The following is a 19,840-nucleotide window of genomic DNA, read 5'->3' as shown; positions in this document are numbered from 1 at the left end:
ACACATTGGGTTTTTCCTGTTGGACTCAAAGAATCCGCCCTAATTTAGGAGTAGTGTTGTGGTTTACTAGGGGAGGTGACGGCGACAGACACTAGATGGCAGTGTGAACAATGATTTATTATATATATTACTATATATATATATATAATAATCAAACTATACAAATAAACAATAGAGTGGAGTGTGAACTAGATCCAAAAGTGTATGAGGTGTTAGGCTATGTGTGTAGTTAGCTGAAGTGTGTGTTACCAAGTGTTGAACGAGAGATGAGGAAGTCCAGGGGAAGAGGGGAATCCGTGTCCAAGCGGGAGGTCGAGATCCAAGGGGGCAGTCCGAGAAGCAGGGGAGCGACGAGGAATGACGAGACACACAGCAACGTCAAAACACGGGAACGGAGGTCTGCGGTAGGATGACACGACAATGAAACACGGAAGGGAAAACACTGAGAGAGCAAGATACATAAAGCAGGAGATGATCGCTTACTGTACAGTAGACTATATTCCGGCGCCTGATGGCCGGTTCAGCAGGCTTATGAAGGCAGCGTCCTCATTACCGACAGGTGCGCCGATTGTTAGTGAATGATTGCAGCTGGTGGCTGCTGCAGAGCGGAGACGCGCACGGCGGGTCCCTGGAAGTGCGCCGCGGCCTTGGGCGTGTCCCAAGGTGAGACAAGCAGGGCGCAAGGATGAGAGAGCGCATGTGGGCGTGGCCCGCGGTGAGCTCGCCATGAGGCACAGATGAGGACGCATTGGAATGCGCCCTGGCCGTGACAAGTAGATTAGAATAGTTTATTGGCATTTTATTAAATGCTCCATGATTATGGTTGCCACTCTTGGTCTGTGCTTTAAGAAAAATACAATCATTACTAAATACTATAATCAATACTATAGCTGAAAGTACACAGATAAGACATGTAGCAGGTAAAACACACATTGTTAAAGATAAAACACAAATTGTAGCAATTTGTTACAAAATTCAGTCATTTCACTTGCATTAGTTTCCGCTACGAGGGCAGTTTAAACTTTGCTAACGTTTGAACAGTTTTGTGCGCGTCTACATATCTGTATGTGCACAGCTGGAGAGCTAGTTAACTACATGACCTTTAAACTTATTGTGCAGGTCTGGATTATTGTTATTTAAATGTTTACCTAAGTTTGAAGCGCAGGTGGTCTTGCCACCTTTGGCGAGACAGGTTTTAAAGCACTGCTTGCAGCGTAGCGCTTCAGTGATTAAAGCGTCATCTTGATCGAAAGTTTTGAAGCCCAAATACCTCCATATTGCGCTTCACGCACCCTCTTAATTAACCAGTGGAATTGCCTTTATTTGCCAGTTTTCTTCTCCTCACTGTTTCTGCTTGTACGCGCTGAAACACTCAACATGCTCCTCGGCTTTGGTAACGTTACTGCAGCACGGCAACATACGGATAAAAAAAAAAAACCCTGTGTTTTTCAAAAGCAGTATAATACCGTTTTCAATTCATTGGTACCATCATACAACCCTACATCAGCCCCACGAAAACAGTCTAAGATGAATCTTGTGGAATGTTAATGTCTTGAATGGAATGTGTTTTGTCTATTTTCCGCTCTCATTTTAAATACAAAATCATTCTCTGCTTTTCTTCGTCCTCTTTAGGTGTTCTCATCATCTTCTGTTCAGCTGATTCTGACATGGCTGCTATGGTTACCTTGGTGACCCCTCTGTTTGGCCTACTGCAGTGCTTCTGGAATATTTTGTGGTACGCCCCTCCGATACGGCAAAAAAAAGCATGTTTCCCCGAGGTCTCATGCACAGCGCCTCCAAGGGGGGCCCACCCCACTATTTGAGAAGGACTGGCCTGCTCTAAGTGGAAGCGTTGGACTGTGGGAGAAATAAATCATCAATGCCGGTGTTAATTAATTTGTGTGAAAAAGGCCACATTTCTCATTGCAAGTATTAAAATAACGCTGTTTTTTGTGAGGGCAAAAAATAAACCCTTTTGTGCTATTATTATTCTAATGTCATTTATGTTTTATTACTCACACGTTTTGGGATTCAACTTATAACAAAATATATTCATACTGTAGCCTGCTCACAGTTACTGTAGATTAAATAGAGTTTCATGTGTAAATTATGCATTTTATTTGGTTGGAAATATTATACATTTAAACATGCCAGCATATCAAAAAATGATACGAAAGACTTTGACTTTTGTTTGATTATTCAATTTATTATTATAACACAGGAGAGAACTTGCTGTTGCAGCCACGTGACACTGAGTCGGCCCGTTCCTTGTGCCGTAACCACCACTGGCTGCTGCTACTGGCCGTGTCATCACCAAAGCTGTGAGGAACTCGCATGGCTGCTGTATTTGTGACCCCAAGATGCAGGAACCACGAGAGTGATGATATACAAAACAGAGAAGGAAGCAGTTGTGCATGTAAGATTCTTACCATAAGCAATCCTCGAACACTGAGGAACAGGCGAGCCCGGCATAAATAGCACCCTGCTTATTAACACCAGGTGTGGTAAAGCTGCCAATCAGCAGCAGGTGAGGGGAAAACAGCGCTCAGGGAAACAAGCAAGAAATTGAACCAATGAACCAAACAAAGAAGCACAAACAGAAATAAAGTGACAGATCGTCACAAAAGCAGTATTATTTTCCTAGCAATTTAAAAAAAAAATTGTGTCGTAAACTTTTGACAAATGTATTTTAGTTTTGGTCACATTTTAGTAATTTAAATTGATTTAGTTTTAGTCAACTAAATTCCTCAACATTTTAGTCAACTAAAATTACACTAAATTTAGTCGACTAAAGTATAAAGGATAATAAACCCAATTTGTCATTGCAGAGCATCTTAAAAACTAAATTCACAACAAGACGTGAACTCCATGAATATATCAATAAGTACATTTCAAACTAAACCTACTGTGTGTTATTATTATAGCTGAAATCAAGCATTTTTGTGAATACTGTTGGACTAAAATGGTCATATAAAGAAACAAACTAGTTGTATTGCATATTGTTGACTAAATTGAAAATTCCGTCTTTGCTTTAGTCAACATGCATTTCTTTTTTATTCTGAATTTTTTTTGCCACAAAATTAACACTGCACCCAAGCTGTGCTGAAGTCACAGGAAAAAACTTGTAAGAGCAGTAGACAGCATAAATGATTGACTCGATTAATTAATAGTCGCGCTCACAAACAGGAACAAAAGCATTAAATGCATAGGTGAAAACGTGAATTTTGTGTCCTTGCCTCGATCTTTTACATTTTTGTAATCAAATGTTGGCAAAGCCCGAGCAACCACATCTGAGTGTTGCCAAAGTGTCCACAGAATGTGGAAGTGTGCCTACATGAAGAATGTAGTTGGCGTGAGGCATTGCACATTTCCACGTTCAGTTCACACTAGATACATCTCAACCTTGCCATTAAAAAAAGGAGAACGCCAGGATTTTGTGCATATGCACGCTTAATACATGAGGCCCCTGGCCATGATCATGGTTGTTGTGGCCCCTAAATTCCCTGCTCCTGCCAACTCTCCCAGTCCTTCCGTTGCTGTGTAAGATGCAATGGAAACAAGATCATAACAATTAAAAAAAGGGGCTTAATTAGTTGCAGTTTATTTCGAACATGCATTCAATGCAATTACAATGTAATACATCACATATTTCCAGTTGTTTCATTACAGCACGTCCGAAAAGGAGTAGCAAGAAGCAGAGCTTATCTAATCCTACCCCTTTTCATATTATAGCAATTGTATCCCATTTATTCGTCCTCTGTTTTAGTACGACTTTGGTAAGCTATGAAGTGCACCGCTTGATGGATTGTTCTGTGCTTCAACATACGAGTATTATATTATGGTGTGTGTAAGGTAAGATATATTATCTGGCATTTTTGTTTTGCAATATTATGCAAAAGCAACTTTTCTTACCTTCTGGTACCTGCTGATCTGTATTTGGGATCTGCATAAATTCTGAAAAATTGTACGCGTCCACCTTTGTAGTCCGTGCCGACACCGTAGTCGATAAGCTTCTTCTTTTTTTCTATCTTCTTGTTACGTGACATTCATCCTTCGCTGTTGCCATTTCTAATATAAAGTAGTGTAAAGTTCTTACTTATATCTGTCAGTAAACTCACCATGAAAGTGCTAAAACATACCGGTATAGTGAGTTTACATTATTCACCCAAGGAACTTTAGTTATTAGAGAGTTCCGGTCGGACGGTTTTTCATTTCCGGTGTTGTTGTTTCCGGATGAGGAGATGCTGCTCCGTTATTGATTTAAGTAAAGTCTGAATGTCATTAAAACAGTTAGCTCCATCTTTTGACACTTCTTCCACACCCGTCCTTGCACGCTACACCGCTACAACAAAGGTGACGGGGAGAAGATGCTGCCGAAAGTGAGCCACGTAAATAAGACCGCCCACAAAACGGCGCATCCGGAAGCGACTGTCAGAAAGTGGCTTGAAGATGATGTGTAAAACATAATCTATGCAACATTTTGACCAAAGAACCACCATTACATGTTATGTAGACCACAGAAGTGTTTTCAATTTAGAAAAAAATATATAAAATATGACTCCTTTAATGCGCCCTATTATCCGCCTTATATATGAAAAAAGATCAAAAATAGACCATTCATCAGCGGTGCGCCTTATAATCCGGTGCGCCCTATGGTCCGGAAAATACGGTAAGTGCTTCTGCTCTACAACGGCTGCCAGATCGAGGTGGTGGTTCCTTTCTTGGAGAAGGCATGTGACCGTTTCCCTCTGGAAGTCCCTTGGGGAGTGCTCAGAAAGTATGAGACACCTGACCGCCTGATTTAGGCGGTCCTCTCCCGGTATGATCAGTGTCAGAGACTTCGTCCTCATTGCTGGCAGTAAGTCGAACCCATTTCCAATGAGGTTTGGTTGACTGCCCTGTGTCACCGATTATGTTCATATCATTTATGGACAGAATTTCTAGACTCAGTCAGGGCGTTGAGGGGATCCGGTTTGTTTACTGCAGGAATAGGTCTTTGCTTTTTGCAGATGATGTGGTTTGCAGCCGAGTGTGAAGCGACTGGGATGAGAATCAGCACCTCCAAGTCCGAGTCCACGGTTAATGCTCTGAGAAGTTTGGAGTGCCATCTCCGGGTTGAGGAGGAAATGTTGCCCCAAGTGGAGTTCAAGTACCTCAGGGTTTTGTTCCCGAGTGAGAGAAGAGTGGATTGTGAGATTGACAGGCAGGTCGATGCAGTGTCTGCAGTGATGCAGACCCTGTATCGATCTGTCAGGGTGAAGAAAAAGCTGAGCCGGAAGGCAAAGCTCTTAATGTACCTATGTTCCTATCCTCACCTATGGTCATGAGCTTTGGGGTATGACCGAAAGAATAAGCTCAATCAAGTTGCCAGCTAGCAATTATCGTCCTATTTGCCAGCTAGCGATCAGCGCGCTAGTTGCCAGCTAGTGACAAGCACACTATTTGTCAGCTAGCGCTGTAGTTGTCACCTAGTGATTAACACCTGAGTTGTCAGCTAGTTATTAGCACCCTAGTCGCCAGCTAGCGATTAGTGCGTTAGTTGCCAACTAGCGATTGACGTGCCAGTTGGCAGCCAGTGATTAGGGCATTAAAGCACTAGTTGTCAGTGATTAGCATTGATTGATTGATTGTTTGTTTGAAACTTTTATTAGTAGATTACACAGTACAGTACATATTCCGTACAATTGACCACTAAATGGTAACACCCGAATACGTTTTTCAACTTGTTTAAGTCGGGGTCCACGTAAATCAATTCAGCGAGGTAGTTGTCAGCTAGTGATTAGCACACTAGCTAGAAATTAGCGCTCTAGTTACCAGTTAGTTATTAGCGTGCTAGTTATTAGCGTGCTAGTTGCGAGCTTGCCATTAGCACTAGTTGCCAACTGTCGATTAACGTCCTTTTTGCCAGCTCGCGATAAGCACGCTATTTGTCAGCTAACGTTTGGCGCTCGAGTTGTCACCTAGTGATTAACACCCAAGTTTTCAGCTAGTTATTAGCACCCTAGTTGGCAACTAGCGATTAGCATGCTAGAAGTCAACTAGCGATTGATGTGCCGATTGGCAGCCAGTGATTAGGGCATTAAAATGCTAGTTATCAGCGATTAGCGGGGTAGTTATCAGCTAGTGATTAGTACACTAGCTAGCAATTAGCGCTCTAGTTACCAGTTAGTTATTAGCGTGCTAGTTGTCAGCTAGGGATTGATGCGCTAGTTGCCAGCGAGTGATTAGGGCAGTAGTTGCCAGCTTGCAATTAGCACTAGTTGCCAACTGTCGATTAAAGTGCCTGTTGCCAGCTAGCTATTAGTGGCACAATACTGTCATTGGAATATCATTACACACTAAAAAATTCTGGGTTATTTTGATAACCCAATTTATGAGTTGCGAGTGTTGGGTTACATTTTGGAGTTATTTTTATGAAGAGCAATCAATTTTTTGGGTTATAAGGGTATCATTTTAACTCAATTTCTGGGTTTTCAAAACTATGAAGCATTCTTGGGTTGTTTTTCAATGGGTAACACATTTTAAAGGTTTCTTTTAATTAAAAGGTACTTTTTTCTTGAAGGGAATTTTATTAAGGATTAATCTCATTAACATTATTTACAATCACACATCTTATGTACATGAACATATTTGAGCATGCTGTATAGGACAACTATGACCATACAAGGCAATCTTTTAAAATAAAATGTCACTCATATCTTGCTTTTGAGTATATTTTAATGGAATAAAGATAATTTTGATCAATAATTGGGAAGGATTAGAATAAACCAGCAGTAAAAATGATCATTTTTAACCAACTATTGGGTCAAGGAGCGCTAAATTGCGCAACCCAATAGTTGGGTTTGGAATAACCCAACATTGTAGTGAGCATAACTCAGCGTTTGTGTTAAATAAATTCAACCCAATAGTTGGGTTATGAATCAATTAACATTGAGTTAACATAACCCAATTTTTTGGTTAAATAATTTAACTCACATGTTGGGTTGAAAAAATTAACCCAAAATGTTGAGTTAAAATAACTCAAATAAGGGGTTCGTCCTTTTCTGAACCAGCAGTTGGGTTAAAATGTGGTTATTTTTTAACCCAACATTTTTGTGTGTGTAGTATTGCACAATAATAAGGCACCTTTAGTACTAGTTTAATGTAAAATACGATCATAATTTCATACACGATGTACAGTATTGTCAGGGGGTCAATCAGTTTGGGGGTCTTTGGCCTGGAAAACATTGAAGATCCCATAAAAACATAAAACTTCACTGGATGAGATTAGAATATTTTACCAATTTTTTATTTTTATTTAAAAAAAAAATTGTAACCTTGTTTCATCTCCATGAGAGTCAGGGATAAGGTTGTACGGTATACCGGTAATAGTATAATACTGCGGTACTAATTAATCATATTCGGTAATATACTACCTCTGAAAAGTACCGGTCCTCCACCCAGAGCCGGCCCAAGGCATAAGCGTACTAAGCGCTTGCTTAGGGCCCACATAATAAACATATGTTTAATGTACCCAAATATTTTTTGTTAAAATAAAGCCAAAATACATGTATTGTGTGTGGTCCCCTTTATTTAGAAAAGTATCGAAAAGTACCGAAAAGTGTCGAAATAATTTTGGTACCGGTACCAAAATATTGGTATCGGGACAACACTATAGTCAAGAGAGACAAGAAAGCAAGTGTCCTTAAGCCACGCCCCTTACTCACTCAATCAGCTCGTGATTGGCCACTCTGTCAGCAACAGTGAGCCCCCTCCTTTGCGAGCAGCCTGGTGGGGTCTAGTCAGACACTGACTGTCAGTCATCAGCAGTGTTCGGACTCAGCGCTCAGGTGCTGACCCGGACCGAGAGGCGACCTCCTTTCAGCAGCGACTCCTACCAAGTGTAGGGCTGGCAAAGTTCCGTGTTTCGTCATGATGTATCCGGCGGAGCCAAGCAGAGAGCGACTGGACCAGTAGAAGATGAGCGGGTAGCGAAGACCGGACCGCAGCCTCCAAAGCCGCATCAATCTCTATGAGAGCACCTTTCCCGCCTGCAGCCGCCCAGCTTGCCGGCCTCTGACTCGCCTTTTCCGGCTGCCGAGGGTCTGCCGTTGGGGGGCAGCCGACAGCCGTCCAAGACGCCGCGAGCCGTACTCCGCGTGAAGAATGCTCAGCCACGCCTGGCAAAGCCGGCCGACCCGGGCCCGGCGGCGGGCCTTTACATGGAGCGGTCCCAGAGCCGCATCAGCCTGTCCGCCTCCTTCGAGGCGCTCGCCATCTATTTCCCCTGCATGAACTCCTTCGACGAGGACGATGGCGGTGAGTTAGTGCGTTGTGTTTTTGTGTGTGTGTGTTTAGTGTGTTTGTTTGTGCAAATCACCTGTTTTATGCATTAGTCTGGATGATTGCAGCCACAACACAATCTGTTCCAGGGTCAAACTGGGGCCAGTATCAAGTGTACGGCAAATGTTTTAGGTCACATATTAGCATTCTTAACTGTCACGCAAGTGTAACAAGTATTTAACCACTCTTGATAACAATGTAAATAAAAATAATCTGTTCCAGGGTCAAACTTTGGCTATTAAAAACTGCACGGGTAATGTTTATGGTCACATTTCAACTTTCTTAGCTATCACACAAGTGTAACAAGAAGTTAACCCCTGTTAATAATAATGCAAATAGAAAAGATTTGTTCCGGGGTCAAGCTTGGGCCATTATTAGGTGTATGGGCAAAGTTTAAAGGTCACATTTCAACAGTCTTAACTGTCATGCAAGTGTAAAAAGAAGTTAAAATAATATTTTAAGAACAATTGAACTGATATGTTCCAGGGTCAAACTAGGGCAATCCATCTTCAATAAGTGTGCAAGCAATGTTTCAAGTCACAATTTCCCATTTTTAACCGTCACACAAGTGTAAAAATAAGTTAACCACTATTAATAATAATGCAAATACAAAATATATTTTCTAAGGTCAAGCATTGGCCATTATTAAGTGTGTGGGCAATGTTTAAGGCAGTGGTTCTTAACCTTGTTGGAGATAACGAACACCACCAGTTTCATATATTCAAAGTTATGTATTTTTACTGGCGCACAAAATGAACCGTGCATCAACATCACCTTGTTCAAAGAACAAAACCAACACAGTGCATGAACTCACAACAACTTACACACATGCAAATCAGTCTGACTTCTGCTGTTGCCGTATCCATAAAGCCGAAAGGGAGAAGTTTTTATTTACACGATAAGTCGGGTGTGTCTTGACCTCTGCGGCGGAGGCTCCGTCGAACCCCTGAGGCTGACTCACTGAACCCCTAGGGTTCGATCGAACCCAGGTTAAGAACCACTGGTTTAAGGTCACATGTCAACATTCTTAACTGTCACACGAGTGTAACAAGTATTTAACCACTGTTGATAATAATGGAAATAGAAACAATCTATTCCAGGGTCAAACTTTGGCTATTATTAACTGCACGAATAATGTTTATGGTCACATTTCAATCTATTTTAGCTGTCACACAAGTGTAAAAAGAAGTTAACCACTTTTAATACTCGCTGAGAACCAATATGGATACAGAGCTAATGTTTCAACTTCGATGGCTTTAATTGAAATTACAGAAGAAATTACCAATGCAATAGATAGTAAAAAAATGTGCAGCAGCAGTGTTGATGGATCTAACTAAAGCATTTGACACAATTAATCACAATATTTTAATAAAAAAAATAGAATGATATGGCATCAGAGTGTTGGTCTTAAACTGGATTAGAAATTATTTAACAAACAGGAAACAGTACGTGAAGCTTGGCGAACACACATCTACAGCACTAAATATATCCTGTGGTGTACCTCAGGGATCAATACTAGGACCAAAATTGTTCAATCTCTATATAAATGACATTTGTAAAGTTACAAAATATTTAAAGTTAGTATTATTTGCGGATGATACAACAGCGTTTTGTTCAGTAGAGAACACACAGAAGCTAATACAAATAACAGAAGAAATGAGCAAATTAAAAAGATGGTGTGACAAAAACAGATTATCTTTGAATCTCAGTAAAACTAAAATAATGCTATTCGGTAACAGGAAAAGGGAAAGTCAAACACAAAAACAAATAGACGGAATAGAAATTGAAATAGTAAATGAAACCAAATTTCTAGGTATAATTATTGATGAAAAAATTAACTGGAAATCTCATGTAAAAAATATACAACATAAAGTAACAAGGAACACGTCAATAATGAATAAAGCAAAACATGTTCTCGACCAAAAATCACTTCATATTCTCTACTGCTCACTAGTGTTACCATATCTGAGTTATTGTTCAGAAATATGGGGACATAACCACAAAAGTACTCTTCATTCATTAACGGTCTTACAAAAAAGATCAGTTAGAATAATACATAATGTTAGATATGGAGAACATGCAAACCCTTTATTCATTGAATCGAAAATACTGAAATTCCATGACACAGTGAATTTGCAAACAGCTAAAATTATACACAAAGCACACTACAATCTGCTACCCAATGTAATACAACAATTCTTCTCAACAAAAGAGGAGAAATATAATCTTAGAGAAAAATTTAATTTAAAACATTTGTACACACGTACAACACTTAAGACCTTCAGTATATCAGTATGTGGAATTAAATTATGGAATGGATTAAGCAAAGAAATCAAATAAGGTACTAATTTAATTCACTTCAAGAAACTCTTCAAATTTAAAGTGTTTAAATAAATGATAAATGGGTTATACTTGTATAGCGCTTTTCTACCTTCAAGGTACTCAAAGCGCTTTGACAGTACAAACTACAAAGAAGAAGAACCATGATAACTGTTCTGAATTTATTTCATCCATCCATTCATTTTCTAGATAATCTTACTTATCTCACCATATGAAATATAACTTGCTTCACTAATTATTATTTATTTATTTTTATTGTTATTACTTATGGAGTATATTATGAATACATTGAGAACAGGAAGTGAACAAACGTTTTAGCAACTGCTATGTAAAGGAAAAGGTGTAGGATTAAATAAGCTCTGCTTCTTCCTACTCCTTTTCGAACATGTTGAATAGAAAAACTGGAAATTGTGATGTATCATGTTGTATGCATGCATGTTCCAAATAAAAACAAACTCAACTCAACTCAACTCAACTGTAATGCAAATAGAAAATATCTGTTCCAGGGTCAAGCTTGGGCCATTATTAAGTGTATGCGCAATGTTTAAGGTCACATTTCAACATTCTTAACTGTCATACAAGTGTAAAAAGAAGTTAAAATAATATTATAGTTCCAGAGTCAAACTGGGGCAATCCATCTTAATTAAGTGTGCAAGAAGTGTTTCAAGTCACAATTTCATATTTTTAACCGTCACACAAATGTGAAAAGTATTTAGCCACTGTTGATAATACTGTAAATATAATAATCTGTTCCAGGGTCAAACTATGGCTATTATTAGGTGCACAGGTAATAATTAAGGTCACATTTTAACATTCGTAACTGGCACGCAAGTGTAAAAAGAAGTTAAGATAAACATGTAAATGGAAATAATCTGTTCCAGGGTTAAACTGTGGCCATTATTAAGTGTACGAGCAATGTTTAAGGTCACGTTTCCACATTCCTGTCACACAAGTATAAAAAGAAGTTGAGATATAAATGTGAATAGGAAAAATCTGTTCCAGGGTCAAACTGTGGCAATCCTCGAAGCTTTACTAGGTGTGCAGGCAATGTTTCAAGACACATTTCAAAACGATCAACTGTCACACACCCGGGCCCCCACCCACCCGGGGTGGGGGCCCGGGTGCCGGTAGGGCGGGGGCGGTCTTCCCGTCCGGTTGCGGGGAGTCTCTGGGCCCCCCGGGCGGGGAGTCCCGCCTTTCTGCCCGTGTGGGGTGCAGTGGGCCTGGCTCTGGGGTTCCTGTCGCTGGCCAGCCTGGCTGCGTGGGGGCGGTGGTCCCTGGTTCCCTGGGCGCCACACCTACTGTTTGTGGGTTGGGCTCTCTGGGGGCTTGGGCCGTACTCTGGCTCCCACACACACTGGGAGTCAAATGTATTGCACATACAGATTCACATATACATACATACATACTGTACATACATATATACATACATAGGTACCTACGCTCCCACATACATACCCAAATACTGTACACATCTACATACTCAAAGTTCGTACATCCACCCGCACATTCATTGCACAAACATTAGGGTTGGGTATCGAGTATCGAGTATCGATTGGAACCGGGACTAACTTTCCGATTCTCCCGGAATCGTTCAAAAGTTTACATTTCGATTCCTATTTTCGATGCTGTCACGCCAATTTAGTCCGCTGACCGGAAAAAAATATGTCAGAGGAAACCGGAAGAAGAAGCCGCTGAACACCAACGAAGAAGCGCCCACCGCCGGAAGTGTTAGCATAGCCGAGCGAGTCAGTCAAGCTCAAGCATGGATAGCGGGCATCTGCGGTCGAAAGTGTGGCTTTACTTTACCAAAAAAATTGAAATAACCGCGAAATAACAGAGCTCCATGTCCATCAAGAAACGAGTGGAGAGAGAGCTGCAGATGTACCAGGACGTTCCACCGATACTTATGTCTGACGACCCTGCTGCATGGTGGTGGTCCGGTGGAACCAACAAAAGACTTATCCTTTTCTGTCATATCTCGCTTTCTCCTATTTATGCGTTCAAGCTTCTTCCACACCCAGCGAACGTGTATTTTCCACAGCAGGAGACACTATCTGTCCAGAACGCTCACGCATCCTGCCTGAGAAGGCGGATATGGTCATTTTCCTAAACAAGAACTGTCTCTGATTTTATACTGTACCTGCTGCTAATCTGGACTGGGTTTTGCAAGTTGTTTCTTATTGTTTATTTGCTTTTCTGCACCAGGTTAGCCCATCAGTGGGAGCACGGTAACATGTTTAAATACCTGCAGCATCATACACTTGTGTGTGTAAATGTGTTTTCATGAGGTTTTCAAAAATAAAGCTCTCTTGAGGAAAGTGTACCCCTGGGAAAATGTATTCATAATTTATAATATTTTAAGGCTGAAACGACGCGTCGACGTCATCGGTTACGTAAATACATCGACGCCGTTTTTGTGCGTCGACGCGTCGCATATTTACGTCACACTACCGTCATGGCGAAGCGCAAAGCAGACGATGCGAGCGGTGCGAGCAAGGGGGAAAAATCACGCCAAAAGTCGTCAAAAGTGTGGGAGTATTTCAATACACGGCCTAATAATGTTGTTGTATGCACACTGTGTCGAGCGGAAATGGCCTATCATAGCAGCACAACGGCTATGAACGAACATTTGAAAAGAAAACCATCAACTAGTCAATCGTCCGCGCGAGTATACGTTGTCATCATTACACAAAAACATGAATGTGTCATTTGTATCTGCTAGGGGTGTAACGGTACGTGTTTTGTATTGAACCGTTTCGGTACGGGGCTTTCGGTTCGGTACGGGGGTGTACCCAACGAGTTTCTAAGCTAAAGCTAACTTTAGCTGCTAAAGTGTTAACAAGCTGCTTTGCTCCTTCTGCTTCTGTCTCAGCACGCAGCATTGTCCCACCCACACAACCATCTGATTGGTACACACAAAGCATTATCAGCCAATCAGCAGTGCGTATTCAGAGCGTTAGCAGCCAATCAGCAGTGCGTATTCAGAGCGCATGTAGTCATCGCTTCAGCGTGGAGCAGATAGGTGTTTAGCAGGTGAGCATCAGGCAGCGGACTCTCCCCAAATGATAATAAACATCTCCCAGTCAACTACTAGTAACATCACTATGAGCCCGTTGACCTTCTAGAAACTTCAACTGCAGCTCAGCTCACTCGCAGTCCTGGCTTGAGGTGAAGGCTAATTACCTCTCAGTTCCAGCCACATCGACCCCTTCTGAGCGCCTATTTTCAGCTGCTGGGAATATTGTAAACAAGAAAAGAACCAGAGCATGTAGACATGCTAACCTTTCTTCATAACAACTGTTAGTCACTCACTGGAATGAGTAGAATTGGTTATTGTGTACTGTGTTGGACTGGATGTTTATTTTGCACATTTTAAAAGCAATACTTAATGTTTACAGTGCTCCAGAATATTTAGATTGGCACTTTTTTGTATTGGATGTTTATCTTTATTTTTGCACATTTTAGCAAATAAGCAATACTTTCACTTTTGTTGAAATGTTTACACTGTTGTTACAGAATATTTTGTTTTGCACTTTTTTGTATTGGATGTTTATCTTTATTTTTGCACATTTTAAAGCAAAATAAGCAATACTTTTACTTTTGAAATGCTTATACTATTGCAGAATATTAAGATTTGCACTGGATGTTGACTTTTATATTTGCACATTAAAAAGCAAATAAGCTACATTTAATTTTGTTAAATGTTAAAAGTTTTAAATGTTTACATTGTTACAGAATATTTAGTCATGTTGTTGTCAATGTTGACTGAGTGGCCATACTTCTTTTTTTTTGTAAATAAAAGCCATGCCTTTTCAAAAAAACTGGCCTACATTTATTTTTTAATCTTCATTTTGAATAAAAAAAATAATCAGTAAAAGGAAAAATAATCTATAGATTAATCGAAAAAAATAATCTATAGATTAACCAATTAATCGGAAAAAAATAATCTATAGATTAATCGATAGAAAAATAATCGTTAGCTGCAGCCTTATAATATTTATATTCAAGTTCATAGATTTGATATTTATATTCTAGTTGAAAACAGCCCTGTGAGGAATTTATAGTAAAGTTCATAAAAAGTTAATAGAATTAAAATTGATGGAGAATGTCAGACTATTTCATTCAGAAAGACTGTGGGTTAGCTAGCTCATTTAAAATATCCTAAACTTTTTTTTGACCCTGCCTCTTAAAAGAATCGGAATCGAGAATCGTCAGGAATCGGAATCGAAACAAAGAACCGGAATCGGAATCGGAATCGTTCGAATTCAAACGATACCCAACCCGAACAAACATACACATACACATACTGTACATATACATTCACTGTACAAACATACATATACACATACTGTACATATACATTCACTGTACAAACATACATATACACATACTGTACATATACATTCACTGTACAAACATACATATACACATACTGTACATATACATTCACTGTACAAACACATATACACATTCTGTACATATACAAGTACATATGCATACATAAACTCATGCACATAATCACGTTTCATCAAACATGTATTAAGTTGTTGCCCTAGGGTAAACTGGGTAACACATGGCACACTGACAAAGCTTAACCTATTGTTACTATAACAATCTACAAGGTTAATATAGGTTGCTTCTCTTTCTTCCCCTCCATTTTTCTGCATTCTTTCGTATCTCTAGTTATCATTACATATATGTATTGTTGCATTTGAACAACTGTATTGTTGATAATAAAGGTAAATTATTGGTATTGTTCATTATCATTAGCGCTATTTATTAGTATCTGTATTGCTCCATTTGTAGTGTAATAATGCTCATTGTCATTTCTGTATTATTTTTTTTATTTTTCGCTAACTGCTTATTTGCTATTACTTTTACCATCATATTTGTACATGTCGTATTTGCTGATGTTGCTCTATTGTTGTTGTTGTTGTTATTGTTGTTTTTGCTGTTGTTGTTTTTGTCTCTCTGTCTTATCCCCCTCTTGTCCCCACAATTTCCCCCTCAGTCTTCCTTTTTTTCTCTTTCTATCCCCTCCTGCGCCGGCCCGGCTGCACCAAATGATAATATAAATACATGTAATAAAGTCAAATACAAATAAGGCAACAAGAGAAGTATCCTACACTTCTCTTTTGTAAAGTAAATCTGAACAGCCGATATGGGCATCTACATCAACTATATGATTTGCCTGAGAAGCTGGACAGAACAAAAAATAAATTAAATTAAATTAAAAAAAACAACAAAAAAAGCCAAAGAAAAAGTGAAACGTGAATAATCTTTTGATGCTCAGTGTATGAAGTTGCGGCGTGATCTCATGAATGAAGAGTGAATCCTGTGGTTTTGTATATCCATCCATCCATTTTCTACCACTTGTCCCTTTTTTGGGGTCGCGGGGGTGCTGGAGCCTATCTCAGCTGCATTCGGACGGAAGGCGGGGTACACCCGGGACAAGTCGCCACCTCATCGCAGGGCCAACACAGATAGACAGACAATATTCACACTCACATTCACACACTAGGGCCAATTTAGTGTTTCCAATCAACCTATCCCCAGGTGCATGTTTTTGGAGGTGGGAGGAAGCCGGAGTACCCGGAGGAACCCACGCAGTCACGGGGAGTACATGCAAACTCCACACAGAAAGATCCCGGGCTCCCCAAAAAAATCTACGACCTTTGAGGTATATTACTATGCTGATACTGTAGTTGATGACGTGTTGACTGCACATTTTACAGCAGACGTGGTCTTGTGCTTGTGAGGTCATGGATCAGGTCGCTACAGGCTCACGTTAGTTCAGTTCAGTTCAGTTTGAGTTTATTTCGAGCATGCATACGATGCAATGTAATGCAGCACATATTGCCAGTTGTTTCATTACAGCACATCCAAAAAGGAGTAGGTAGAAGAAGAGCTTATTTAATTCTACCCCTTTTCATACCATAGCATTTTGTCCTATTTCCTTGTTCTCTGTAACAGAATGAATAAATTATAAATAAATAATATACCAGAGTAAGTAAACAAATATTAAATACATGAATAATCTTTGTCTCAATAAAAAAAGAAGGAAAAAAAGGGTTCAAGATGTTCATCATAATTCTTGTTCTGTGTACTTTGTGAACACTTGTAGTTTTGAACAGTCTCTTATTGGTGCTTTGTTTCATTTCTTTGGTTAATCCATTCCATAATTTAATTCCACTTATGCATATGCTAAAGGTCTTAAGTGTTGTACGTGCAGACAAATGTTTTAAATTAGATTTTCCTCTAAGGCTATATTTCTTCTCTTTTGTTGAGAAGAATTGTTGTACATTTTTGGATAGCAGGTTACAGTTTGCTTTGTACATAACTGTAGCTGTTTGCAAATGCACCAAATCATTGAATTTCAATATTTTTGATTCAATAAATTAAGGGTTTGTATTTTCTCTATATCCAACATTATGTATTATTCTAAGTGATCTTTTTTGTAACACCATTAATGAATGAAGCGCACATTTGTAGGTGTTCCCCATATTTCTGCACAATAACTCAGATATGGTAACACTAGCGAGCAGTGAAGAATATGAAGTGACTTTTGGTCCAGAACATGTTTTGCTTTATTCATTATTGACGTATTTCTTGCTACTTTATATTGTATATTTTTTACATGAGATTTCCTGTTCATTTTATCATCTATTATTACACCTCAAAAATTGTTTTCTTTTACGCTTTCAATATCTACTCCGTCTATTTGTATTTGTGTTTGACTTTCTCTTCTACTGTCACCAAATAGCATTATTTTAGTTTTACTGAGATTCAAAGATACTCTGTTTTTGTCAAATCATCTTTTTAATTTGTACATTTATTCTGTTATTATTTGTATTATTTATGAATTTGTCTAATCATTTGTTAAACAGTTTTTCAATAATTTTAGAAAATTGTGGAAGTAAAGACACAGAACGAGAAAGAACACACACACACACACACGCACACACACACACAATATGTTAGACGGTCTGCCAGAACCACCGGAATCTGTGATGATGTCATTCATTTGGCTGAGATCCACTATCATTGCTACATTACACAGGTGGTCATTTCATGGACATCGTGTACTTTCATTCAACTGAATATATTTTGCTCTTAAAGCTGCAATAAGAAACCATGAGTTGTGTCTCCTCAAACAAGATGTGCGTATGGTAAACTCATGATATTGCCTAGCTGATGGCATGTTGTCAAAGGAAACCTTCAGGGATGCAGTCAGTCTATTAATATTCTGACAATCAAGCTAGCATGTCGTAGAATGTAAATATTATGTCAATTAAGTAAGTAGGTGGCCTCAACCCTCAACTTTCTCAAGTCGTCTTTTCAATGTTAACGCCCCAATAATCAGTTGCATTGGGCAGTAAACCTGAGTTTAGTGTACGTTAAAATGTGGCTGCAAAAAAAGGAGGAAAGTAAGAGGACACATTGACCATCTCCTATGGAATCAGAGTGGATAAAAATGGAATGGTTCTTGGATCTGGACATGCACCGACATTGAATAGCCTCTTTTTTGGTCCATGCCTGCTCATATAATAATGATAATTGATCTATTGGAGGAAACCCGTTAGGATTAGGGATGGGTTTCGTTCATATTTGTACCAACATGGTACAAATTCCCGATAACGGTACTCTTCAGTACCAATTTTCTGTACTTTTGTGTGTGTTAATAGATATTAATTGTTTGACAACATTTTATTTTTCAATGTAACATTTAAACAGCTGATTATGATAACTGTGCTGTCGAGTTGCACTTCCAAGACATTAGATGTAGCACTCTATGGGCTATCAATGAGATGTTGTTTTTGACAACCATCTTACATTTAGTCTTAGTCTTAGTCTTAGTCTTAGTCTTTTGGACTAAAACGCTTATTAGTTTTAGTCACATTTTAGTCACTTTTATATGTGATAGTTTTAGTCCAGTTTTAGTCGACGAAAACTCAAAAGGGTTTTAGTCTAGTTTTAGTCGATGAAAAGTCAAAAAGGTTTTAGTCTAGTTTTAGTCCAAAAAAAAAGAATAAAAAGTATAATATAAGTATATAAGTATAGTCTTTTAACAAATTAATTTTGGTCAATAAGTATTGGAGATTGCTGTTGGGCAGTGTCACACATAAGTTGTGAAAATAGTAGCAGATCTATAAATTCAACCCATTGTAAGCTTGCAGATCTGCTATTTTCACAAATAATAACAATAAAGGAATGGTTTTAGACATATAAGGTTTCCACCCAACAGCAAATTTCTGATCCAAGGATTGTGTATTACACACAGATAAAGTGGTAACAGTGGAATCAAAGTTCATTACTCCAAAAAAGCCAAAAAACAAAAACATTCTACTTCAGCAATTGTGGCTTTATTTCTCAGAATTTGTTAAAGTACAATGAACATAAACATGCCCAAAATATGAGTGATGGGTGAGGAACACATATGCTCAACATGGCCCTGTCTGCCAGTGCAATTACAACAGATATCATACAACCCCACTCTCTTTAATTTGTGCAAACCATGTAATACAATAATCAATTAATTCCTGATTCCTTAATGGGGCTGCACAACGTAACTTGTGGCTTTTAGGCTAAAGCAGACTCTACGTATAACAGTAACTCGACCTGTTTAACATATCAAGTTACGTGCTGACAGAACGTACCCACAAAGAGATAACCACACCTTCACTGAATGTAAACATGGCTAAACATGCTGCTAAAGTAACACACACATAATAAATTGACGTTAGCGTAACAAAAGCTAACTTTAGCCTGAAGTTAGCAGCCCATTTGCGCCAGGAGTATGTGGAAAACGTACTTATGTATTAGCTTACTATGACATTTATCGATGATGTTAACAGCATTTGTAACTTACCTTCGAAAAAATATCTTTGTGGCGAGCCTTAAGGTGCCGCTTAAGGTTGGTCGTATTTTTTCCGCATATTTTGTGGCCACATTTGTCACCGTCTTCCTTCACAATACACTCTGTTTTATTATCTGCTGGTTTATATTTAAAATACACCCATAAGTCGTCTCTACGTTTGCGACCACCGAGCCCCTGTGTTGAAACTGCCGCCGCCATTACGATCCATTGCCTGATGAGTAGCAACAGTCTGACGTGTTGAGCACGTTGTGCGCTGCACGCCAGTTGGTGAGCGTGGTTTTAATTGCCTCACACAAT

General features: G+C 39.2%; 1 protein-coding gene across 3 annotated transcripts in view; it reads left to right on the top strand.

Moving 5' to 3' along the window:
* Positions 1-7,816: 7,816 nt before the first annotated feature.
* The window catches only part of rims4 (regulating synaptic membrane exocytosis 4), a 73,726-nt gene continuing 61,702 nt past the window's right edge, over positions 7,817-19,840 (top strand). For 2 of the 3 annotated variants that reach the window (XM_062051041.1, XM_062051051.1), the window contains exon 1: positions 7,817-8,298. In XM_062051041.1, the coding sequence (XP_061907025.1) occupies positions 8,202-8,298 (97 nt within the window). In that variant the 5' untranslated portion in view covers positions 7,817-8,201. Of the gene's footprint in view, positions 8,299-15,676; positions 16,346-19,840 lie in introns of all 3 variants that reach the window. The other variant, XM_062051061.1, reaches the window with a different exon arrangement.

Source organism: Entelurus aequoreus, linkage group LG01 (genome assembly GCF_033978785.1).
Source record: "Entelurus aequoreus isolate RoL-2023_Sb linkage group LG01, RoL_Eaeq_v1.1, whole genome shotgun sequence".
Classification (NCBI taxonomy): domain Eukaryota; kingdom Metazoa; phylum Chordata; class Actinopteri; order Syngnathiformes; family Syngnathidae; genus Entelurus; species Entelurus aequoreus.
This window is presented reverse-complemented; position numbering and strand designations above follow the sequence as displayed.